Source organism: Anser brachyrhynchus (assembly GCF_964034855.1).
Source record: "Anser brachyrhynchus genome assembly, chromosome: 2".
NCBI lineage: Eukaryota > Metazoa > Chordata > Aves > Anseriformes > Anatidae > Anser > Anser brachyrhynchus.
Genome location: NC_137695.1, coordinates 128,169,243 through 128,195,845, shown reverse-complemented (window position 1 = coordinate 128,195,845; position 26,603 = coordinate 128,169,243). Strand labels below are relative to the sequence as shown.

The 26,603-nt window shown below is 39.3% G+C and overlaps 2 protein-coding genes across 6 annotated transcripts; both read right to left on the bottom strand.

The window, feature by feature from the left end:
- Positions 1–8,184: 8,184 nt before the first annotated feature.
- On the bottom strand, positions 8,185–22,346 carry LY96 (lymphocyte antigen 96). Of its 5 annotated transcripts, none has more exons than XM_080581648.1 (6): positions 15,092–22,346; positions 14,242–14,575; positions 12,722–12,811; positions 11,632–11,793; positions 10,716–10,768; positions 8,185–8,781 (listed from the first exon to the last, which is right to left on the bottom strand). In XM_080581648.1, exons 2-6 carry the CDS (start codon positions 14,333–14,335, stop codon positions 8,674–8,676), a joined length of 507 nt encoding a protein of 168 aa, XP_080437774.1. In that variant the 5' UTR covers positions 14,336–14,575; positions 15,092–22,346; the 3' UTR covers positions 8,185–8,673. The 5 variants fall into 5 exon arrangements, with proteins under 5 accessions (XP_080437774.1, XP_080437771.1, XP_080437775.1 ...); XM_080581645.1 differs by having other exon boundaries at positions 8,185–8,670; XM_080581649.1 differs by having other exon boundaries at positions 11,632–11,760.
- Positions 22,347–22,490: 144 nt separating this feature from the next.
- TMEM70 (transmembrane protein 70) lies at positions 22,491–26,596 on the bottom strand. Its single transcript, XM_080581644.1, has 3 exons — positions 26,330–26,596; positions 25,701–25,812; positions 22,491–24,580 (listed from the first exon to the last, which is right to left on the bottom strand). The coding sequence occupies exons 1-3, from the start codon at positions 26,456–26,458 to the stop codon at positions 24,132–24,134; spliced, it is 690 nt and encodes a 229-aa protein (XP_080437770.1). The 5' UTR covers positions 26,459–26,596; the 3' UTR covers positions 22,491–24,131.
- Between the last annotated feature and the right edge of the window lie 7 nt (positions 26,597–26,603).

The window sequence follows — 26,603 nt, the reverse complement described above, 5'->3', positions numbered from 1 at the left end:
CTTTGATCATGAGGCAGGGCTTGTGATGTGCTGTGCTATTCAAATGTGTGCTTATTTTTAAGTGCCTTCTCTTAGACTGTAATAAGCTTACAAGGTGTTCAGAAACTGCATAAAGACTTCTCTTCATCAAAGCAAATATATCTGCAGATTTTGGGAAAATGCCTGCACTGCACTCCCTAAAATGTGATATGTGATTGGGATATTAAAGACTGAATAGCAAGGCTGTAGCAGAAAGGAGCACATTAAAAATGAGTGACAACGCTTCCTGATCTGCGTATATAACTATGCAGCCTTAAAATTCTCAGTACTGTTTCGATTTTTTGCATAAAATTTCTTGCAGCAGGGACTTTTGGTTGTTTGACAGATTCAGACTGACAGTCTACAGGTGAACAGCTTTCTGCCATGTTACTAGTTTTCTGAGCCATTTAGGAGCTTAGTGACAAGTGCATATTATGTGTAGGCACTTATCAAGGGCCAAGACGTAAAAGTCTGTCTAAAAAAAATGGCTTCATTGACTTAAGCAAGTTTGTGTCATGCTTGAGGATGCGTAGAATTTGATTCCAAGTACAGAGCTTCCTTTCACATTTGATTGCTCATTTTTTATTCAGCAAGATAATAACCTGTCAATCTTCAGCAAGAATAAGCTCTCCTAACACTCCAATTCATAGAGCAGTTGTTGATTTTGCAAAGTGAGGCACTAACTTACAGCCAACCTCCCACTTTTATTCTGGGCTTCGTACCAACTTTGGAAGAGTTATTAAGAATTTAAAAGCCTAAACAAAGCAAATTCCGTTTCTTTCTTGAACAATTTAGTATTTATCTTACCAGTTTAAATAGTCAAATATTGCTTCCCTTTTTTTCAACAGAAATGAATACAGTAAAGTATATAAAGTATTCAGTCAACATTGTGCAGTTGGCTTTCATGAGCAACAAGATCTCCTGAAGGGAATAATGCTGTCTTGATAACTCAAAAAATGTACCCTGTAGAATGTGATAAGTTCTATCACCAAGCATATAAAATAGCAGTTGCTGGTTTGTGTGAAAATCCCTGCTGTTCTGCTGTAACTGACACCCCCCGAGGAATGGGGCAAAAGCCTCAACCCTCGAGGAGGCCTTTGCTTCAACTAAAAGTGCACAAATTGCTTCACAGGTTTAAAATGGTGTGAGGGAAGGGAGGAAATGGGAACACTCACAAACTCATGCATGGAATTCAAGATCAAGAACTTGGAAAATTTGGAAATGCTAGATAACCATCAGATTGGTGTTTTTGTTGTTGCTGTTGTTGTTATTTTAACCTTTTGATATTTATTTCTTCTTGGTAGAAAAACATGGCATGTGTAGATTGTTCAGGTGACCATGTAATTGTTATGTTCTCTCTATGTTATTACGCACATGACAAGACACTTACCCTGGTATAAATTACCTTCATTTTTATTGTTTCCAGTATCTTGAACTTTGGGACCGGATGCATTCATATTTGATAGTTTGTAACTGGCCAAAATGTAAATAATACCTTGTTATGTAATACCTTGTTATGTAATTAATGAGCCTGACTCTAATTATCTTTGAGTAAAAGTCAAACAGACTAGGAGACAAGACAATTTCATCTTGTCAGTGCCAATCATTTACTTCCTCCAAGGTCACTCTTGCAATATATAGGGAAATTATACCTAATTACACTCCCCCTTTATTACTGTGATTTCAGGCAATTCAGGCTAATTTATAAGATCAGACTACTTCAGACCCATACGATGGTGAAAGCTCACCACCCTGCAGAGTAGATGGTGCTGGGTGTTGGCTGAAAGTAGACACTCAGGTCCACTGGGGAGCGATGCTGCTTTTCCTCTTGTCCACCAGTTACAGCAGTTCCTGTGAATGACCTCTGTGAAACTGGAAAACTATGAAGTGCCCATAAGAGACAGTAGTCAAAAAGGTTTCCTTCTGATTAAAGTGAGCAATGTGCCTCAAAATACATTGCTTTTTTCTTACATTAGTTTCTCTACCTTCAGATCCTGCCACAGTCATTTGGTTAAATTCTGTGTTGCTCTTTGGAGATGTCAAACAATCTCACTTCCCATTACAAAATCAAAGGATTTGGGGGTCACTTTCTTGGGGCTTGGTGCATAGTATATGCTTTGGATCTGGCCATGAATCACATTTCAAAGAAGACTTAAAATATTATTTCACTAATTTCATAAATATTTATATAGTAACCAGCAGGGAAGCAACGATCCTGATTACAAGCTACTTACAGAAGGCACCAATGCAATACAAATGTTAAAAACAAACAAACAAGCAAACAAATAATTATAATTGTAGTTGCTGAATACCTTGACTTTATGGTGAATTTTATCTCTTCTCACAGAATTATGGCATCTTAGTCATCCTTGTTGTATTGACAGAATGTTTGAAGAAAATCTTCTCTTTCAAATGAATCTAATATTACTGCCTGTCTCAATGATACTGTGATCTATAAATATTTTAAACATCTTGCTGCATTTGATTATCTATTTTATGTAACTGTTTACCCCACCTATACTTTTTCCGTATATTCTTCCATACTTTCAAAGCTGAAACAACGTTCATCATTTTATTCTACATTTTCTCCCCCAGAACACTGTGATTATTTGTGAAGGAGTGGAACACTACAAAGATTGTCTGTGACTGTTGGTGGAGAAGCAGTGAAGAATGAAGCAGCTGTGTTTCTGCTCCCTTCACAACAGTGGCTGTGATGGTGAACTTTACTGATCAGTTTCCATTCATAGAGGCCAGAAGTAAGCATTCCCTCCTGTTGCTTCCCTTTCTCCTACACAGGAATACAGAGCCAGACTTGTGTAACTTTGTAGTAGAGTAACTTTGTAGTAGAACCAATACCAGCCTGGAAGGAAATATCATTTTTTTATTTTATCACAGACTTCTCATTTATACTTGCAGGACTGTGCTAAGATTAGTACATATGAACATGTATGCTGCTGAGTATCTCCAATAAGATTTGGAGATGTTCAACACCTCTAGCATGGCTTATCAGAAGTTGGCAAGCCAGGTACAGGATTTCACTAAAATCCTGGTGCCAGTCGTGGCAGTGAATTGCCATTCATCTTCATGCTCAGGTGACTCATTCACAGGCTTTTGAATATCACTTCTTAAAGACTTGCACCAGCTTTTAGCTTCAGCCCAGAGCAAACCCTGTGAGGTCTGTGGTTTCCCCTCTCTATGCAGAGAGGCAACAAGTAGATTAAATGCTGGTACAAAAGCAGGAGTTGTATATGTCAGTTAGATTTGTTATAACATTTGCTTGCTAAAAACCCTCAAATGCTAAAATTCAAAAACTCTGATTTGGTCTGCTCCCCCAGTCACCTTGCTTCCTGCTGTATTTTGTAAAGTCTTCCTATTGCCCTTTACATACCAATTCCAGAAGGCAGCATATAGTCATACAAGCACATAAGCTGGGCTATGCATCTGCACCCTATCAGACAACTCAGATTGTCAAGTAGATGTTAGCATGAGTACAACTACCACAAGTTGACCCCTCTATATTTAAGTGAGTTGCAGCCCACTATTTTTAAGTTATTTGGTCAAAATAAATAGACAACATTATGAAGTTATCAAAATTATTTATTTTCCCCGACCATTTTTTCCTTGTTAGTAATTTCTGAATCATTTTTCTTTATTTCAATAGTTTGATTCGCTGTAGATATGCAATTTCTTTAGATTTTTTCTTTTTTAGGAAATCCTTTCTTCCATAATTAGAACATTAAAATCTCCAAAACTTTTACAGATTAGAGAAACTGTATATCTAGCAGTCAGAGTATAATATGCAGCTTGGAGAATCAGTAAGGCGTATTGCTGCTGACAGTCTGTTTTTCTGACAGTCATATGTGAAAATTTCATTAATGATGTTTGTTGATCTATTTTTAAAGCTTTAAAGATATAAGGCAAATTGCACTATACGAAATGTCCACACAAATAGGACAGATTTCTTCAGTGCCATGTGTGATCACAAAAGATAGCTACCAGTGTGTTCAGCTGATATTCAGAAGTGAAATAAAATCAAGCCATTCTAAAACAGTGTTAATTTAGGATCAAAGTGAACAGCAGCTCACTCCTGTATGTATTATGTTTTGTCTGATTATTTGTATTTTTAATGTATTTTGTAAGTGAAGGGCAGGTTTTTCAATTCTATTACTTTCAGAGGACTAACACTGAAATTTTGCCATGTTTTCTATATTTAACTTTACTTATTGAAGTTGTGTTTTTTTTTAATTTCCATTAATGAAAATGTAAAGTACGTAACTATATTAAAAATACAAATATATATAGAGAGAGATAATACAGTGAAATGTCTAAATTGATTCTGCTTGAACAGAATGTATATGAGAATTAATCCAAATTCAAAATTAGGATGGAGGTATTTCTTCAGGAGAGATGTCAAATGTCATGGAGAACTCAAAACATAGCGGATGTGCCTGGCTAACAGAAGTTATAGTTTAGGAAAAACTATTCTGTTGTACATGAAGATTTTGCGCAGAACAGGAAAACATGGGCAGACCTCAATACTCAGAAGACCCCAATACTCAGAAAGAGTGACTGTTCCGTCCTTGTGAGCAAAGAGACAGGTTTGCTATTGAAAGTTTTGCTTTCTTAGTTATAGCAGAAAGAAATTTAATTTTAAAAACACAGCACCTTGAACAGGTATTTAGACTAAAGCCCAAGATAGAAAAAAAGTTCTTTTGCAGGCAGGAGCTTTGGGGAACTGTTACAAATTGTTGGGCCAAGTATATATATGTGTATATATATGCATATCTGTTATATATATATATTTTGTATATGTATACAAACATATATAAGGCCTCTCTTTGCCAGTATGAAATGTACGTCAAGGAAAAGAGGCCACGGACATACCTATGTACAGGAAGCACGCAGCAAGGCCCGTGTCTAGGATCCACAAGACCCAGTGCACGTGCATGGTGACTATTTTCTGGGATTGCCAAATCCACTCATTTCTAATGCAAGCAAAGAGAGTTTCCACAGTTCCTTTCTTCTGTCCTCTCTTCCCTGAGCTCTCCAGGCATGTCAGCCCTCCCTTCCCATCTCTTCCCATTGTAAATGTCATATCCCCATCTGCTGCCCCTGAACTCGCTGTGCTGGCAGGCTCACGCGGGCAGAATGCAGCAGCTGAGGTTACTCAGCACCCTGCGCTACACTGACACTTCAAAGGCAATTACTAGCATTTTCCACAGAGAAAAAAAAATGTGCAAAAGGGATTAATGCTGCTATGTTTCTCTTTTGATGCCTGTAGTGATGCAGGACCTATCTCCTGCATCATGCAGTCCAACTCCTTCTTGCTGCAGGCACCATATAGTTCATTCTCTCAGGAGAACTATGCGTGCTTTTTACCAGCCAAGCCAATTGGTGACTGAGTGATGGCTGTCGTCTTTTCAAACACCCCTAGAAACAAGATATGCTTTTGAAAAACCTCAGTTATCTGGAATTTTCTTTCTGCCTCCATCCCAAATGATGTTACAACTTAAGCCAGCAAATGTGTACGTTACTCTGGTCAGCAGGACTTCTCCTGTGTAAAATTGTGTGTGCTTTACTGTTTTTATCAAATGAAACCATAATAACACAGCTCAGAAAGTGTGTGCTCTTATTGAAAAACACATTTTACAGGAACTGCTTCTTCTGATAATTACATATTTGGCGACAGAGGGTGAGGGGGTGAAGAAAAGCTATTTTCCCATCTGCAGTAAATCCTGACAGCCGCTTAAAAACAACGGTAATGAGACAGAGAAAAAGAGAGATTTGTGAAGGTTTTAGATATTAGTTTCATGCTATAGCTGCGCACCAGGCCTTCCTCGATTTGTTTAGGTTTATAGCTGGGGGGATGGGGGTTTGCACAGCTCACTGGAGCTCTTGGCAAAATACAGATATATCAGAACCTGTATTTCTCATTGAATGTTTTAAGCCAGAAGTACTTAGTGAATGGCTTACTTCACAGCATTCACACCATTCAAATTCTGAATGAGTGAGGACAGAGCCAGGAGATGAAGAAGTGAAAAAATGGATCGATGTTTGCTGATCCAATAAGCGGAAGAAAAGAAAAATTCAGACCAGTCTTTACTGAGTCCAAGCAATCCCCCCCGTCCTAAATAGACTCCTCTTTGTTGGAGAGTCCTGGGTGTGGACTCAGAAAAATTTGGAAAGGAAGCAAGTTAAACGACAACTTTTGTCAACTACAGGCAAGAAGAGAAGAAAGAAAAGCACTGTAGCAGCACTGCCTGGAGAGCAAGATACACAGAGCAAAGCTCTGCCTTCCGCTGCTCCGTGCACACCGCAGTACCTGGGCAATGTCACGGCAAGCTGCCTGCACGATCTCACACCCTACAGAAATTCTGTCTCTTGCACACAAGGGAACACGGAACGACAGCCAGCAATACTGCAGTGAGTGGAAACCTTCGATCATGTGCAGGAGAGGGGCTGGAGGCCTTTGAAAGGTCTTGGCTTTATAAAGTTGTTGCTCCTGCTCTCCGCCTCGCAATCCTAGCTGCTGGCATGTGTAACCATAACCCTTCAGCTGAAGCTACACTATAAAAGTCTGCAATGTAAGCTGCTGAATGAATATGTTTATCTGTAAACACCCCTATTTAGATACAGAAATTCTAATTCTACCTCAGCATATACTGTAAATGTCTGTAATATTTATAAGGCATTAAAACGCATGTTTATGAAAAAAACATGGGGCACATGAATATATTTGATTCCCAGTAGCTGTTAGTTTCTCCTACCTGTGGCACCTGCTACTTAATAAATAAAACATTTCATCTAGCCTCCAAAATAATTCAGGACAAAAACAATCTCAGAACACTGTCACTAAAAACTCTTTTGAGGTTTCATCTGGTTGGACAATTTTGTGAAATAAGTACAAGAGCTCATCAGAGTAAGCAAAACTGTTCCCTAAGCAGGTAATACTAACAAGCAAAATAGAAGAAGAAAAGTAGAACTTGGTTATCAGTCTTTCTGGCTGCTATTTTAGATTAAGAGGAAATGGTTTACAACCCTGGAAATTTCATTCAAACATAAGCATTAATACAGTGATGGGCTGCTCCTTTCAAGGTCTGTGATACACGACTGTATCACAGATGTTTTTCACTGCCACTTGGATGTCATTGTGACTTCTTGTCTCCAGCCATAATGCAGTTCTAGCTCTTATATTTTTATTGATTCCTGGTGACTTTGCCTTGGATTGCCAAACTAGCTATTTTAAAACTATTTTAAATGGACTAAATATATTTGTGTGCGTGTTTTTATATATATATATTTTTTTTTCCTGATGCCCAACTTGAAATATTCTAAAGTGGGATGAAAAGCTTTGCTTCTGCTAATTTTCACGTTTGCTATTTATCAGCCCGAGACAGCGGTGGATGGTTCCTGTTTTCACGTTTTCTGACGTTTTGAAGCAATCCGCCAGACACAGCACGACCTAGCGGCCGGCACAACGCACAGCATCAACACGGGGACGTGTAGTGGGAAAAAGTGCCTTAATTCACTAAGCCTAAAAGTTGAGTGTGAGAAGAGGACACAGCACCCAAATGCTGTACGTACGGTACCTGTCTGAAAGCAGGAAGCCCTTGCACACTGCACCAGTCTGCTGTCCTTCTCCGTGCATGACACCCAAGGGCCATGAGACCCGAAGGAGTTACAGTCCTTTTGCTAAGGGCCAAACCTTGCCCGCCATCAAAGCCTTATGGAAGGTCTCGAGCGTGGAGGTGCAGCAGGGAAGGAGGGTGTGCACTGAGCACTGAGCTACCCGAGAGGCAGAAGCCACAGTTTCAACTTGATCTTGGTAACTGAGATAAAGTTCAGCCTGTAGAGCAAGGACCACCCTCCTCCTTCTGAAGGAGACAGCCTGGGGGTTCTCTGCCCAGCAGATTTTCAGATTTTTGCTTAACAAGACATAAAAACAGGCTAAGAGCCTGTGTGGTGGTGGTTATAGCTCTGGTTGGCTGAACTCAGCTGTACTGGATGAGCGCAACTGGACACACTTCACTCTGGATTTTATTAACATCAGCCATGTAACAGATTGTTGCTCCTCTTCTTCAGCTCCATGCAGATGGAGTGGAACATTAGGAAACTTCTAAAAATCATCAGAAGAGGACCAAGAATAAAAGCGTTTTCACAAGCTGATTGTACTAACAAATTTTATTGTTAAAAGAAATAAAAAAAAAAAAAAGAAAGAAAGAAAAAAGAAAGACAAAAGAAAAAACCCTCAGTGTTTCCAGATTCAAATGCTGTTATATTTCAAGTTGAGTACTGGCAAGCTTCTAGTTCTTGCACTTCAAGGCTTCAAAAACTCTTATGTTTGTCTAGCACAACCTGAAGTACTTGGCTTTTTCATAACTCAAGGCACCACACTGAAACGTGGCTCTCTGACATCCACATGGAGTTATTCTGTGGGATCATCAGGATGCCTGATTCCAAAAGATTTTGTGTGCACTGGCTGAGGATCCGATTGCAGCCATGCTATGAGTGGTTAAGACTCTCCATCTCGTAGCTTTCCACACAGAACATGATGTGTTCTACCTCAGGAAAATTAGAGTGTTTCATATTTCCTAGATTGGATTCCAGTTGCTTGCAGAAGCAGCCTCTGTGTCCCGGATTTATTTGAAGTGTCTGTCACGTTGAGAAAGAATCTTGTTTCACTATCATGGTGTAATTCAAGCACATGACCATATTCTTCTCAGAATCATCAGAGAATGCTTCTATAATAATACTATAATCTCCCTAAAATCCAACAAGAAAACAAGGAAATTAGTGCATAATGCTGCCCATTCTTGGCCAAGTGGCTACCTGAGGTCTCAAGCTGCCTAGTGACCTTTTGGCTTTAGCCTAAACCACAGTGCCAGGGCCTTCAGTGCCCTCTGGTCACAGTCATCGGCCCTGCATCGCTTGCCTTGACTGGGCACTGAGTGACAGTGCCCTGCTGATGCCAGCACTGGTGGACCAGTGGTCTCCAGCAGCTCCCAGCTCACCTGCCCTCACAGAGCTCCAGGACTCGCAGGATCCTGCCCAGACCTTAGCCTTAAGCCCAGCTCTAACTCATCCATGCCTTCTTGCAGTGATCACTACTGTAAGCAACACCAGCTTGTTGTCAGCTTGGCTTTCCTTCCAGACCTACAGTTCTGCTCATCTACATCCAGCAGTCTGGCTTGAAAAGCAGCATAATCCTAGGTTTATCTGTTGTCTGTCTTCACACCCTTGCACAGACAGACTTAATAGGCATAAGGACAAAAGATATCTTGGTGGGTCCTACTGAACTCAGGTCTTACCATACCTCCTTTGACACATGCCATCTTCCTCTTTGGATACGACAAACTGGTGATGAGCACCTGGGAGCTGAAGGGCTCATAGGACTAAGGACTGGGAGGCTTGTCAGAGTTTCCAGTAAAGGCTGTGATGGGCAGAGTCCCATCAGGAAGTGTCAGATGTGCCATAAGCACCTCATCTAAGAGGACTGCTTATGGCAGAGACAATCACTGTCTACTACCAGCTCTAAGGCTGGAAGAGTTGCTCAGGTGTGGTTCAATCCCTCTAAGAGCCAATGAACTTTGTGTTAAGGGAAGACCGAAGATTTCCTTTCAGTTACACTAAAGACAAATGTCTTTAGTGACATTTGTGGGGATAAATATTGTTGCTAAAGTGAACGTTAGGTTCTTGGGAAGGCTCAAGTTGATGAGGAAGGTGTCAGGCTAACTCAAGGACAATTGCCGCTCCTGGTTTAACACTGGGACATTGCTTTTACTTTTGGATATTGTTATCCCTCTTCAAATCTTTGAAAAGGATTTCAGGGAGGAAGGGATCAGCATGTGAAAAGAAACTAAGAGAAAGCATAATGGGCAGAAAGAATATGGACAGATTTATTCAAAAGGGAAACAGAAATAACTTACCAAATGAAATGGAACAATAAAGGTGACATTAACTTATATCTTTGATCTTTTATTTTATAAAATAAAGGAGGAATGATAGAGGAATAATAACCTGAAAACATTTAACATTTCAGAGATACTATTAATCTGGACTCATCCTTTCAAGTATAAGAAAGCTTTCTGACAGTTGCTACAGTTTGGGTGAACTTATCTTTCTACCAAATATATTAATGTAAGACATGGACTTGTTAGAGTGGGTCCAGAGGAGGGCCAAGAGGATGATCAGAGGCTGGAGTACCTCTCCTATGAAGACAGGCTGAGAGAGCTGGGGCTGTTCAGCCTGGAGAACAGAAGGCCCCGGAGAGACCTTACAGCAGCCTTCCAGTGCCTAAAGGGGGCCTTCAGGAAAGCTGAAGGGGAGGACTCTTTTTCAGAGGGTGTAGTGATAGGGCACAGGGGGAATGGCTTTAAACTGAAAGAGGGGAGATTTAGATTAGATGTTAGGAGGAAATTCGTTATTGTGAGGGCGGTGAGGCACAGGAACAGGCTGCCCAGAGAAGCTGTGGATGCCCCATCCCTGGAGGTGTTCAAGACCAGATTGGATGGGTCTTGGAGCAACCTGGTCTGGTGGGAGGTGTCCCTGCCCATGGCGGGGGGCTGGAACAAGATTATCCTTAAGGGTCCCTTCCAACTCAAACCATTCTGTGATTCTATGATTCTATGATTCTATGATTCTATGATTCTATGAAGTATGTTATTTTATCACTATTTATATACAATGTGGAAAAGTACCTTTGGAAATACTGTTCTTTTTCCTTTAATGTCAAATGTTGTTGTAATTGTTTCTGTAAAACAGAGAGAATTACAATATAAATTGTTATTTAATCATTAAGCCATCAATGAAACTTTCTGAATAACTTCAACATAGCGCATCTCTCAGCAGCACTACCAATGCCATTTACTCCCCCGGGCATAAAGCCTTCACCTCTTTATTCTTCTAGAACTCTGCCTATTTATCTAAACCACATGTTAGAAAATAGAAAATAATCAGAAAGCCACTGCAACATCTTCTACCATCCTACCCTACTGTGATAAATCCAACAATTTAGCTTGTAATAGTAGTTCAGACAAATGATAACTGAAGAGATTTGATATTCACTTACAAAGAAAGGAAAACGTGGACAGCATATTTTGAGCTCTGTCCTGGTCTTTTTGGCTTTTATAATGATATCCTGAATTCTCTGCATCAGAGTCTTTGGCATGTTAATATTAGTTAGCTCCTGAAACAGGATTGACTCTTCTCTAATAAAAAAAATTACATGTATGTGAAGAGAGTATCTCTAAAACACCATCCATACATTCACCTGAATAAGCTGTTGTCTGTAATCCAGTAGTGTCCCTAGATCCTCTCAAGTTTTGTGTGCAGTCCAGTCACATGTGGTCTTTCCATGTCATTTTAGAGTTGTTAACAATAAAAGAGTCATAATGTGATAAATGATATTATTAAACCCAATTTACAGAGATGGAAACCACCACATGAAGACACGAAAGAACAGAAGTTGGAAACTCCATTTATCTATCTGCATGGGTTGATCAATTAGTCTTTTAAAAAATCTGATTAGTAGTAAGTACTTAAAAGGGAGCAGGTTATGCCCCTGTTGAGGGGGCAACCTGCAAGGCAAGGGAAAGGTGTATTTTTCATACTGACCTCCTTTCAGCATTTCACACACATAGTACTCATCGTCGGCCCCACTGCAAACAATTTCTTTCCAGTGTAACGCTTTGGCACCATCATACCAGACAGTGAAGACTACCTTCAAAAAGGCGATGTCACTTTCTAGTTGAGACATTGCAAGTAAGAAAAAGGTAACTGGCAGGTAGGAAAAGCACATGCACAAACACTATTTAAATAAACACTATTTTTCTCTGAAATATGGATTTTTTAGAGTTCCCCAAAATTAACAAAAATGCATATATTGAAAACTGTAATTTCCAGAAAAAAAAGTTGTTTTCTTATCAAAAAGCACCAGTCTTAAGAAATATTTGAGTGACAAATTTCACAATCTGTTCTAATTTATTCAGCAAAGACAATAGAGTTCACTCAGCTCCACAGCTCATCCAAATAAATCCCCACATGAGAACTCTGGAGGTCCCACACTTGTAGCTGTAAGCAAGTATTACAAATAATCTGTGCTGATTGCTTGTAGCCATCATAAAGATCTTTCTATGGAAGCAATCTTAGCACACCTCCAGAGCTTTTACTGAGGATGTGAAATTTATGATACAGTTGTTTCTTAACTAACACAATTTACTGGCTTAAAGCTGTGTTTAAAGAGTAGTTTAAAGCTGGGTCTGCACACACAATCCATTACCACGTTTCTAGCTTCTGGAGTATGCATATTCTTACAGAATTCCTGCCATGCTTGGATTTTATCTCTCCTTAAAATGGCTTGTATCTTTTTCAGACCAGAAGAGCTTATGTGCTGCAAAATTTTGTCTACTTTCTCCAGAAGTACCTGAACTGTCTCAAATTTGCATGTACAATACCAGTCAGTGTGCTGAGCTCTGGAAACTGCTCAAACAAGTCAAATTCAAACACACTTATTCCCACAAATGGTTTAGAAATCATAATTTCTGTCCATCACTGTAGTTCATCTATTCCATTGTTAATCACAGAAACTTATCTCCTAAATAATTTGACATATAGTATGAAGTATAATCCTTCTGCCTGCACTCTCTCGCTCTTTTTTTTTTTTTTTCATTTGGAGACTATAATTCTTTAGGCACGAGTGACTCACTTGGAACCCAGGTAAGAGCAGCATGCCAGATGGATGCGTTCAGCATGGTGCAAGGTGTCACATTAAACATGAAATCATGAGCTGTAGAATCTACAGGATAAAATTATTTCATGTTATTAGTGTGAACAGTCTTCTCCAGTGAAATGATAAAAACATGCATATGTATACACTTATATTAAACACAAACTCAATAAAAACATATTTAATATAAGGTATATATTATAAAGTTATGTTATCTAATTATCCGTAGTACGCATTAAATATATCTTAAAGTGATATTTCTGATTATTTTCATGCTTAGAAGACAAAAGTAGTATCACTTTACTTTGAGATTAAGTAGTAAGAAGAAACAATTTAGGGGTCATTTATATTTTGTACTCCAACACTCAGAGGCAAAACTATGCTTACTTCTACTTTGAAGTTACACACTTTTTATTAGCATTATGCCAACATGGACCTCTGATGAAAATATGCCAACTCATACTAACCATTGAAACTATAAGCTTGCATGTTGCCCGAGGCTAGCTGAAGGCCTCAGGTAGCAACACTGATTTATTTCATCATGATTACAGTGAGTTCAGTCTTCTATTTTGGGGATTAAAGCAAGGGATGTGCCAAGGGAAACTGTCTGACTGCTGGTAATTGGCACTCATCTTCCTATCATAACTACATACAGGAAATTATGATAGAAAAAAGGTCAAACAAAACACACCCTGGCCCCAAAGGCTCGATTTGCAAGCTTAGGTATAGCCACTTTTACACTTGTTACATTTTTAAAATGTGTGTTAACATCAAGCAAAGTACCCAGAATAAACATTCCCTCTTGTGCCTTGGTTTATATAGCTATTTTATGGGTAATACACATTAGTAATGCACACAGATTTTCAAAAGGTCCTTTCCTTGTGAAATATCTCCTAAAAATCCCACCTTTCTGCCGGTGAGTTCATATGGGAATACTGAGCCTGCCTAGCACTCGCAGCTGTGAGGTGCCTAGTTGTTGCAGAATCGATGAAAACAAAGCAGTAAACTACACAGATCCAGTGGTCTATATCTCGGAGATGGCAAGTGAGGAAGAGAGAAGCTTTGTTGACACAGAGCTTCTCTGATCCCCCAGCCCAATACAGTCTTCTGCCTTTTTTTTCAATAAAGTTAAAGCTTTTGAATGTAAGTTACTGGTTAAATAAATGCAGATATTTTATACAATACACCACTTGCAAAACAAGTTTAAATCTTTTATCTTTCAGTGTTTCCTGAATCAAAACATGTCTGCTTTACTTAGCAGTAAACAACTTCTCTCTTAGCTGCTGTAGCCATCATTGTGGTAATATTTACACCTATGCAGCATAATTCTCATAATAGGGTGATTAATAAAAGAAATATACATCAGCTGAAATTCTTATTTATATTTTCCTATATTCATCAAAGAAACAAATCAGAAAAAATAAAGCTCACATTTCTTTAGACTGCCATAATTATTGTGTACAAGCCAGTAAGAAAATAATAAACTATTTTTTACTTACCACAAAAAGTATATGACATTTCTAGATCTGACGACGTACAAAAAAATCCACTGACTCCAGGGGTGAACAAAATGAAAAAAACAAGCCCAAACATTGTTACTTATTTTGATCGGTATTGGACAGAAAGCTTTGTTTGGGGGAAAGAGGAACAAAAATTCAGCATAGTCATCCTCAGTCACATGTCTTCCGAGAATATTCAGTTATTTTGTCACGTTCTCTGCAATCTTAATTAATCCTATTGCAGTACTATCAGTTATCATCATAATAAATTTTGTGAATAAAATTTCTGCCTTCGTTGTTACGTCTTCCCCAGACAATGTAGCTCAAGCCACGACTGAAAAATGAAAGAGAAAACTGTGTGAAATAGGGAAGTGAGAAAAACTAAAATTATGATTACCAGAAGAGCGTAAAAGGCAAGTTGAGTTAACTCAACAGAAGTAACATTTGCTAAGGCATAATTTCAAATGGTCACAAGGTTTCCTGTAGATAATAAAGAAGGGAAAAGCTATATTCAAATGACAAAAAAAAAAAAAAAAAAAACTAGTGCACTCTTACCGATGGGTTAGTCAAGAATTCTCATGCATTTTCAGAATGAATTTCTTACAAATCTCATCATAACTTAAGTGCACTCAGACATCATGGATAAATTTAATCAGATGACATATTTCCAAATGTCAGTAAGGATGGAGCTGAATGCAACCATCTAACACGTTATCAACCAGAACCACTGATGTTCTGCACTGTCAGCTACTCACTTCAAAGCTGTATCTATCGCAGTTATACTTCTTAGTGAAAACTATCTTAAAAATCCATAAAATTGGTACTGTTGAGTTCCATGTCCCCCTCCTACCTCTTTGACCTTCTCTTCTCTAGCAGAGAAGCTGCACCACCTGCTTTGTACAGGAGCACCAAGTCCAAACACTGAATATTTTGCCAGTGCAGTGCAAAGCCACATCCAGAAGGATACTGAACATGAGGAAAATAACAGCCAGTGCTGTCAAATTTAGATTGGGATGTTTCTGCAAGAAAACAGAATCTACCTGTCATAACTGAAGATAGATTTCAAGCCTGACTTTAACCTGGGACAATGAAAAGCAGCCTAGGTTGCAGATTTTGGTGCATATGTTTAAAACACTAAAACAAACAAATTTGAAGCACTTTTGATTTCAAACACACACATACACATTTCTGTCAGTGGCATACACAAAGAGTAACGTATTTTGCATTTATCTGCTCTATCAGTTTTGCGGACTGAACACAGTTACCTTTTACTACACAAAAACATCAATATTGCTAGTCCCAGCTACAGAAAGATAATACCTCATTCCAGAAAGTACAATCACCATTTAACTGATAGGGAATAGTTACATTTGTTTTCTGAATATAATAAATTATGGAAACTTATGAAGATATGGAATAATGACTTACAGAACTTAAATTATTTTTGATCAATTTATTTTTGATGAATTACCTTCTTGATTGGTATGTATGTCTGCAGACTCCTCTTAGACCAGAAATTGCATTTGTTATGAAAAAGAAACCGTACATGCAACAGACAGGTATTTGTTTTTGTGCTAAGCAGGAAACAATAAGAATTACGTACAACAAATATAACTTGATTGTCCTGACTCCCTCCACTCCCCATCTCAGTGTTTAAAAGCTTTTAGTCTCAAAACTTGCATGTACACCAGGGCAATATTTTATACACTGTAAAGGTGAAGTAGCAAAAGGTTGAGAAATTGGTTTCCAGAAGTCCAAACATATAACACCGAACATGATAGTTTAGTAACAGACAACAGATTGTGTCTAGAAGGTGGGGCAAAGGCACAGGCTAGGTAAGGAATTCTGCTGTAGGAGGATTCTACTGAAAGTACCTGAAAGTGCCCCAAATGAATAAACGTACGTAATAATTCACAAAGGAGATTTTTTTTTTTCAATATGTAAAAGGGTTAGAGAATTCTCTTCAGTATTTCCAAATCTTTGTACAGACCACAAGAAGAGTCTCACTGGTCTGATAGAGTTCAAGACTGAAAAAAAGTTCTAACGTTTGTTTTTTAAGTGTGAATTCAGAATTATACAACTTCCCTGACATCCAGAGTACATACACCACACACAGATTTTAGCTGCTGTTTAATAGGACACCATAAAACATACGAATCTTTTGCAATTATAGCAGTAATAGTTATGTTTCAAAATGGCCATATTTTGCTTAAAAATATCAGTGTATAATGAAATTAAAATAAGTCAGGAGACTGTAGTAGGTAGAAAGAAAAATGGAGTAACGAAACAGCCACTAGGGAGTAATGAAACAGCCACAAAAGAGTAGCTAACTCGTGTCAAAAACAAACAAACCAACAAACAAACCAACCAAACAAACACACACACACGCACACAAAAAAAAAACACCACATTTCTTTTAATCACAAAGCTCTGGCCATTGATCTGGAGCAAGAGAGAAGGCAGGCTCTGCAGAGTCTGTTGTTAGTCCAATAGATTTAGAAAAAAAAAAAAAAAAAAAAGCCAGAGGTCAGTTTTAAGCAGGCATAAGGCTGCACTGGCTGCACTGTGCTGACACAAGAAGACCTAGCTGAAAGCGTGTCTCACTGCTGCTAGGCTGGGACTTGCTTTGCTGCACAGCACAGTGGATAATTGATGGACCCACTGAAAAGAGCACAGCAGATTTACAAGATCTTATATAAAAGCTCTTTCACCTAAAATGAAGATAAGCTGTCTGCTGAACCCTGTGACCTTCCAGACTTAGTTCAAGGCTAGGTGTTTTCTTTCATACTTGCTGCAGTAACTGAAATATATGAGGAAGGAGTCCCCCCTGGTGGCTTGTGGCTTGCATGGGGAAACCTCTGCATCTTCTGCTATTCCCTATTGTAGTTCTTCTGCACCAGACTATTTCAATGCTTTAATAATAATAATAATAATAAAATAAAAATTAAAAAAAAAAACTAACTAGACTCCCTTTTAAAAAGGATCTGACTGGCTAATGAAAGAAACTGAGCAAGTTCTACTGGCATCAGAGCTAAAATACCACTTATGCTGATGATTATAAAGACTTCAACCTTTACTGTTGTGTCTGGTCAAACTGTCCTTAAATCAAAATAACCTCAGCCATTTTAAAATCTTTTTGGCAGATTCAGTTTTAGATGCATGTGTCTTCAAATGCCTGTATCAATGGCATTCACAGAATTGATCTCCTGTGATACTCACTGACAAAAGCCCTAAACTAGTGTATTGTAGGCATGAGGAGCCTGCTTTGCCTCTTTCAAGTCAGTATGAAGGACACTGGTGAGGAAGTACATAAACTTCTACATATTTTATTTTTACTAGATACTCTTTCTTTACTATATATACATATATATATTTATACTCTTATCCATGAGGAAGGTAAAAAGGAGAGAAAGAGCAGTGGTGAGATCTATATAATGGTGTTATTTTACTGGAGCATTGGGGCAATTTACTTTCATTTTGAAATCCTTCATAACTACATGTAGTAGGTACTGGCTGGCATGTCCAGTTAATGAAACATAACATAATTTCAAGTCCAGAGAATGTAGGGTTTCATGCCTATGAATTTTCAGTTTGTCTACATGTAAGTAAAATTTAACTCTAAATCTCCTGGCTGACTTGCATTTAAAACCCTCAAACTAATTTATGAGACTATGTTCTTTCTCAACACATCCAAAAAGTGCTTAGATTACATAAGAATGTTTTTTGAAAAAAATCACTTTGCATTTGGATTGTTGGCTGCAGATGAATACTTTGACCAAGTGAGCACTAATAAGTCACTGAAATTTCTCTCAGGAAAGATTTATAGTATATATTATCATAGTATCCCATCACAGAAAAAATAAAATAAAAATTAACAGCATTCCAGGACAGCAGAAGAGAGCACTCTGTTCCAAAGTGTTAGTCAGACAGAATTAAATGCTATGTCCTAGTTCTTGGCATGTACCAAGAGAGTTCCCAAAACCTCATCTTGTTGGAAAATTATTTTAAGATGTTAAACACATTCAATAAAGAAAGGGGAAAATTCATCTAATTTTCCTCATAGGACCATTTGTAACAGTTTTTCACAGAATCATAGTGTGGTTGAGGCTGGAAGGGACCTCTGCAGGCCATCTGGTCCACCCCCCCTGCTCAAGCAGGGCCACCCAGAGCAGGTTGCCCAGGACCATGTCCAGGTGGCTTTTGAAGATCTCCAAGGAGGGAAACTCCTCTGCATTTCTGGGCAAGCCATGCCAGGGCTCCATCACCCGCACAGTGAAGAAGTGCTTCCTGGTGTTCAGAGGGAACCTCCTGCGTTCCTGTTTGTACCCACTGCCTTTCGTCCTGGCTCCGGGCACCACTGAAAAGAGCCTGGCTCTGTCCTCTCTGCACCCTCCCTTCAAGTATTACAGACACTGATAAGATCCCCCCCCGAGCCTTCTCTTCTCCAGGCTGAATGGTCCCAGCTCTCTCTTAGCCTTTCCTCACATGAGAGGTGCTCCAGTCCCTTCATAATTTTGGTGGCTCTCCGCTGGCCTCTCTCCAATAGCTCCACGTGTCTCTTGTAGTACTACAGGTGCAGCCTCACCAACACTGAGCAGAGGGGAAGAATCACCTCTTTTGACCTGCTAGTGATACTTTTGCCTAATGCAGCCAAGAATACTACTACTTTGTGGCAAGAGCATGCTGTTCAACTTCGTGTCCACCAGGACCCCCAGGGCCTTCTCTTTCAAGCTGCTTTCCAGCTGGGTGGCTCCCAGCATATACTGATGCTTGGAGTTGTCCTTCCCCAGGTGCAGGACTGTGCACTTCTTGTTGAACTTCGTGAGGTTCCTGTCAGCCCGTTTCTCCAGACTGTCGAGGTCCCTCTGGATGGCAGCATGGCCCTCTGGTGAGTCAGCCACCCCCCAACTTCCATGTCATCTGCAAAGTAGATTAAGTAGAAGCTTTTGAAGAAAAATCTCTCAGCACCTGGAATACGACATCATTACTGCTTCTGATCACGGTTTTAGGATTGCTTCTGAAGACACTCCAGTATAAAGGGACTATATATAAGGTGTAAGGCAGAAGGTGGTTATTCACAAAACAAAAACCCACTTGGCAATCAACATGAAGAGCAGAAAATTGTAGCAATTCATGGGTAAGTTTCTCTTTACAGATCCTCTAATCCTATCTTTGACAATGATTGCAGTGGAAATGGAAAGTCATGACCAGGTAGATTAGAAACAGCGAGAGGATTCAGGTCCTCTACACACACCTGATGGAGTACTTTGAGAGTGCCAAGGAGAGACCGATCCCAGAACAGTGCACCACTACTAAGTCCATGTCTTTTGAGTAATTTTAAAACTGTTGTGGAAAGAAAGAAAAGAAGCGATGTGTATTATACTGAATATATATTTTAAAATGCTGTATGCACTTTGGCTTAGTGGTTTGATTTGAATATACCACATTAAGCCATCAGAGGCTGTTAAAAGTGAAGGAGAGACTAGGCGTTACACTGTAGAAACATTTATGTTGGAAATAACTCTTTGCCTGCTGCCAGTAGGCTTAAAGTTTATTCTCTCTAAGCCAAGTTTAGGATCAAAACTTGTAGTTACACTCTAAAGTATACATTAAACGATTAACTTGGCAGGAAGAAGAGAAAGCAGAGGGTAAAGGGGGAAGAAAGTGTTGTGTCCTACCTGCGGCTGATAGACAGAAAGCATACCACAGCAACACTATCTACCCTGGTATTCCAGAAATGGAGACAGCTGGACATGTTTTCTGGCTGTTTGCTCTTGTTCTCTGCTTAAAATAGCTGCTCATTTGAGCTTATTTTGAGCTGCTCGCTGAGGCCTGTATAGCTGTGGTATAATCTTATTACCATGGATCCAACTCTTAGCTAGCTCACTTGTCACATTTCTTAGCAAGGCTGAATTGTTGCAGGCTATGCTGTACATGGGGTAACGAAGAAATTTGTAGTATGACCATGGAACTCCAGGGCAATAAAATTAAAAGTTTACCAAGTTTCCACCTATTAAGTTATAATTAAGTTGTAATAATTCGTGGGCTCTTAATTTTTATGGCACAATTACATTAAATTTCCATCACCTTAATTAGGCTCTCACAGTACAGCGCAAAAAGACTACGCAGCTTTTCTTCATCTTTGCCCATGCAATGACTTTGGTTTGTATTAAAGCATGCTCCAGTGAAACTAGCTACCTTTTAATTTTAGGAGTGTGGTTGAGAGTGTGAAGTACCTCAGGGCTTTAAAGGTTTCTCTTTGCAGTATCAGAAGGGGATAATTTTCTGATCAGAACATTTTACACGTGCAAGAAAAGGCTGAAGATTGTGGGATAATTTAATTTACAAAAACTAAAAGACAAGAAGCATAGTACTTTATAATTAAGAACAGAGAGGTAGTAAAGAGTAGTATTTTCGACAAAGCCAAAAACTTGAGAAAAAGAGAAATGGCAAGAGAACACCATGTAGTCAGAGGCTCTAAAGAAAAATCTGCACTTTCCCTTTCCTAGGGAAAACAGCAGTCATCTACGACCTTCTGTGGAAGCTCTTAAGGCTGGATGCAGATAGGAAGCGAGTGTCTAGGAAGAAGGCTCGAGTCATTTCATGTGTTCCTGCTATTCACACCAGATTGAGAAAAACTAGTACTAGCTTGAGTAAGATGTGAGACCCAGCTGCTAGTACCAAGTGATGGGTTAGCACTGAAAGGTTGCAGGAGCTGACAACTTCCAGGGTAGGTGTAGCTTTGCAAATATGACAGCTTGTAGAGCATCTATTTTAGAAGACTGGGCTTCTACATCAGTATTTCCTTCGGAATCTCTACCCACGTGTATAAGCACCAGGTTTTACAAATTACTTTTCTTCCATGTTGTACATGAGTTACCTGCACCAGCAAAAACACCAGTAATTACCACGGATGAAAACATTAACAGGTAGGAAAACCTTTGCAATTAGAACTGCTTTTCACCAAATATATAAAACTGATGAAAAATAAAGAAGAAAATGGTAGTTCACAAAACAGAACTGTGAAGAATACGGAGCCGATACTTAAACAAAAAAAAAAAAAAAAATTAAATCTGGCACTAGGAATGACTTAAAAGCAATCTCAGTTTACTGAAACACTCACGCTATAATCAATTCTCTTGCAGAATTTGTTAGTAGCAGGATGGCCTGTTTTGCTTTATGCACATTTCTTAGCTTAGAAGGACAGCAAAAATTTCAGCTTCCCACTTGGAAATGCACTCAGTGCACTATGGAACGCATCTGAACTTCAGTACCTTGAGATTGCATAGTACAATAGAAGGATTGGTTCTGCAAGTGGAGTGTAACAGCAATCTAAACTGAAATATCTGCATCAAGACAGGCTATTCAGTACCCGAAGTAAAATAGAAATGCATCAAGAAGTGTTTTTGGATTACATTTCCATTTCTTCATTTTGTTGCTAATGTGAAGAATGAGCTACTGTTGCTTGAGTACTAGTCTCTTCTGGTCTCAGCAAGTTCCACAAGGGATCTAAAGCAGTTACATATGTTCAAGTACACACTGCAAGTAAAAATTGCAAAAACAGTCAAGTCTGAGAATCCTGGAATTATACACAAGGACAGTCAAATGCTAACAGGTCAAAGGCCTATTTATTTGGTGACCATAAAAAGAAATATGATTCGAAGATTTAGAGTTTGTTTCCTGAATTCAGGGTTTGCCAAGTTAGCAGCAAATAAATTGCAGACCCAATGGAATACTGTGCATCTCTAGTAAGTTTGACCTTTGCCAGTGCTGGAAAGCAAAAACTCTTTTCAAATTTTAGTAAGATCACATTTTAATATAAAAGTACTTTTAATAGAAAGCTATGGAATTACCACTATTTTCAAGGTGCACATTTGGTAGTATAACATATTCTTCTGAGACTGCATCGTGGCCAGAATCGTCATCTACCTGCTGCTAAAAACCTGCACATTTATTTATTTTAAATCATCTATCTTTCAGAAGCCACTTACTCACTGAACTTGCATTTCACTGTCAGGAGACAAACAGGTAGAAGAAATGATGTTTACTGCCTCTACTTTTTTTGCCTCTTATTATTGCTGCTTAAATCTGACTCAGCAAGATACCAAATTTCAACAGTGAAAATTCTTACCAGTCAGAAAGTCTGAGGATTTTGATATTACTTAAGAGTTCCTGTTCCCTCTCTACTTGGCATTTAAAGATGATGAACATCATAAGTGAGCACAAAAAGAAGAGAATGGGCACAGACATGGAAAGAATGAACAATTTTTTAATTAGGTGTAAAACATCACTTCACTGAGAACAAGTAATACAACCAAGTGATCAGAATTGCTTGTTACTGGCCTCCTGTCTTCACTATGACGCACTGAATACGTTTTTGTATATTACCGCTTACCTACCGAGTGATACTGGCTTAACGGGGTTAGATAAGGCTTTTCAAATGAAAGCTGTTCCAACACAAATGTGCCTCAGAAATAACTCAATGGACTGATTTGCTTTTTAATTAGCAATTATATCAAGAGTGGTTTCAAGAGTAAGAACAATATTTAAAAACACAGGTATTTTAAAATTATCTACAGTGTCAACCTACAAGAAGAAATTGGAATCATAGTTTTAGAATACATTTAGACTTTTAAATACATCTTTTCCTTGGCTAGAACTTATAACCACCTGTACGGATGTTTCCTAATTATTTTTTCTTTATTCACAGGATCAGGATGACTAATCAGGAATTAGTAGCAAGCATCAGATTTACAAAGTAAACTGCCAATATGAAAGGATCAATTTGAATTCTGCATGTATTCTTGTCTGATTCAGCAATTTTTTAAGTCTGAAAATATTTAGGACTTTCATTACTTTTATACAAGTACTTGTCAGTTTGTGTGTCAAACTTCTCCTTGGATTAAAAACATTTAAATCCAATTTTCACTTATTCAGAGTGCAAAACTAATTTAAGCAATCCAATCACATGAAAAGATCTAATGCTCTTTACTTGAATTAAAGATGTCTTTCTTTGCGGACCTAAAAATCAAGATGTATACTTTTTAAGGCACAAGCTCTAAACAGTATTCTATCAGAGATTTCCTTCTGCATCCCCAACTTTCACAAATGGTGAATGAGTCCATTTCAACCAGTAGCTGCTAGTATTTTAAGTTGGTCCAAATACAGCATGCTTTGACAGGATTTTCACAGCACAGTTCTTATACTAACACGCTCCCCTAAGTACACACAGAAAAGACAGGCTACTTGTTTTCCGTATCTGGGAGCACTGTTCCTTGGGAATGGGACTCTATCTTAAAACACCATTTAGTACCTGTGACTATACCTTGCTGTGACTCAGCTGTTCCTTCTAACTTCTCCAGAGGCCCCCAGACCTCTAAAAGGAACTAGTAACAATACCTGTTTGCTTTCGGAAGACTCTTCCTGGCTAAGTAAAAGCCAATACCACTCTGGGTATGAAGAGCAGCATCAGGAGGAAAAAAGAAAAAAAAGAAAAAAAAAGAGCCCTATCTTTTTGCATTAAATGCAATTTCTCTCTAATCTTAAAAACTTAACAGGTAATAAATGATCATTTTTTTAATATGAATTTCACAACAGAGATTGTGAGTTTGCAGCACAGCCCATGAATTTTACCGTTCTCCTGGACAGTTAATAATAAAAACTAAATCAAGAACAGCAAGCACAAGACAGACATAAGCATTTTTTAGCATGTTTTGTGTCATTAACTTTGAAGAAAGACTGCACATTGTTTAGAACCTTTTTTTTCAGTACATTCCAAAACACATTTGGGGAACTCAAATGTTACCTGATACTTAATATAACAGAACATAACATGCTTTTCCATATATAGCTCTGCACCATAAACAATAAGTGACATTCCTATCTTCAAGTTATTTACTTTCACTGTTTTCCTTTTCCTCCTCAAAATCAAAATATAAGGATTTGTCATAGCCCATGAGACGGTTAAAATCCTCAGGATTCTGGAAAAGCAGCGGATTAACAAGCATTGATTTAGTTTTAGCATAAAACGTTGTAAACATCTTGGTGATGTCTGGAATCTTCACATCTTTCTGATGGAAGACAGTCACTTTTTCTGTCAAGATTGCATTGTATGTAATAGCTGTATAGGTGTCCATTTCCTCTTTGTAATAGAGTCGAATCACATAGCCTTTTGTAAGGATATGCAAAGTGACCGGAGTTACAAATGTAAAAAACCCTATCAACCCATAAAATGCAGCTTGTATAAGCAGACTATCAAATCCAATGCCAGTTTTGAGCATGATGTAGGGCACCATGAACAGGTTGAATACGCTGGTGGAGTAAGAGAAAAACCTCACACCTACATAAAAGAAGAAGAGAAAACCAAGGTTAATACTTAGGAGTAAAATCATCTCTGCAATTGCACACGGTCTGCTACTATAAATTTATGTCATTACTTGAACTGATAAAGTTATTGAAAATCCACTTTTTAAAAAACTCTCTAATACAAGAAGCCATTCACAAGAACCAGGAAACTCAGTACTCTCTTCCTTCTACTGTTACGGTTTGTTTATATATTCACACTGGGTTTACCAAAGCTAGAAGCTATCTCTATTTCTATGATGAACTCAGCTATTATGCAATTATGCACAAGTATGAAGTTTTCACCTCACAGGCAGGAGTAATCACCACAGATATGGCCAGACATCTCTCCCTTCCCCAGCAGCCGAAATAGACATTCAATGTGCTTTACAAAGAAAAGTTTGCTTTGTCCCCCACTGTGCTGAAAGTTGAAAAATCTAGCTTAATCAATACTAACAAGTACTCCACAGCCATCTTTGCGTACAACTTGGAAGACAGTAACCACCGCTGTGGAGCACCCCCAGTCCTTGAGCCACCGTAAGAACCAGTAGTCTAAGAATGCTGTGGAAATTAAGTACGTCATTTTTCCTTCATTTCAAAAACACCTAACAGAATACACTCAATGGACTACTTTTCACTAGGTCTTTGGAACATTAGCTGGTCAAAGAAGATTAACAGAAGTCTTACTACAGACAGCACTTTCCATCATAGTATGTGCCTACTTCAGAGACATTTCAGTAACGTTCAAAAGCATACAGAACGTGAATATCAGTTACAGCTAGTCTCTGTTGTCTCCTGGGTTGAGAAATGCACTCCACAGGCTGCAAGAGAAAAAGAAGCAGGCTGAGGGATTACAGAGTTGCACTGTACTATCAAAACTCCCCGCAGACCTAAAATTAACTGAAATATAGAAAAATTGTTAACATTAATTGTTACATAGTGGAGAAGCATAAAATCAAGCATGACAACAAGATATTTTTTTTTCTGTACAGAGGATTTGGGTTTTAGCAGAGATAGAAAGAACATTCAGTTTTATAATGCTGCATTTAAAAGTTTTTAAACAAACAAACAAAAACAAAACACAAAAAAAGAAGAGCAAATCTCTTCAAGTCACATACCAAACACCGCCTTTGCCAAGTTTCCTTTATAAACTAATCTTCCATGTTCCGGGTGGTCAGGAGGGGCGGATGTGCTGAGGCTGCGAACAGCCAGCGCTTGGAAAGACGTAACCTGGAGGACGAGAACAAGCAACAAACATCAGTACCAATCTGCACTTCACAAAGGCTTCTCCTTGTCCTGAAGCTACTCCCAGCATCCTGAATTAGGAATTAAGGTTAGGGTACATACTATGAGGCATACAGAAATTTCAAATAATATATTGATTCGTTATTTTTATGATGTTCCAACTAGTTATTTCAAAGCAGCATTAAATATCGACACAGTGATGTACAAACGTTAAACTCGCATCCCTTTTATACACGGCTTGCAGGAAGGCCTCCCAAACCTGTAACTCTTAAAATCCCGGTGCAAGCCCACGACTCTACAGCACGCATTTAGCACCAAGCGAGACTGCAGAGGGAACCCCAGCCGCCCCAGCCTCGCTGCCCGGCGATCCCCAGCAGCTCCCCGGTTTACCCCACGTGTCTGCGCCAAAACCTCTCTTCCTGTATTTTCCCCGTTCTTTTAATAAAGGAGAACCCTGCGAGGCCGAGGCCCGCCACCCCCGGCAGACCTCTCCCCCCCATACCTGCCGCCCCCCCGCGCTGTCCCGGCGGCGGCAGGCGGCGGGCGGCCCTCGGTGCGCGGCGGCCCCCCGCAGCCAGGCGGGGCCGGAGGCGGCCCGGCGGCAGCAGGCGGCAGCTCGGAGCAGCAGCATGTCGGCGGGCCGCCTCCCCGGCGGCGCAGCCCCGCGCTCAGGCTCCCCCGGCAGGCAGGCGCCGCCCGGTACCCGCGGAGAGCTCCCCGTGTGCCGCGAAACGCCGCCCCGCTCCTAACATGGCGGCCGCCCCCCCACCCACGGG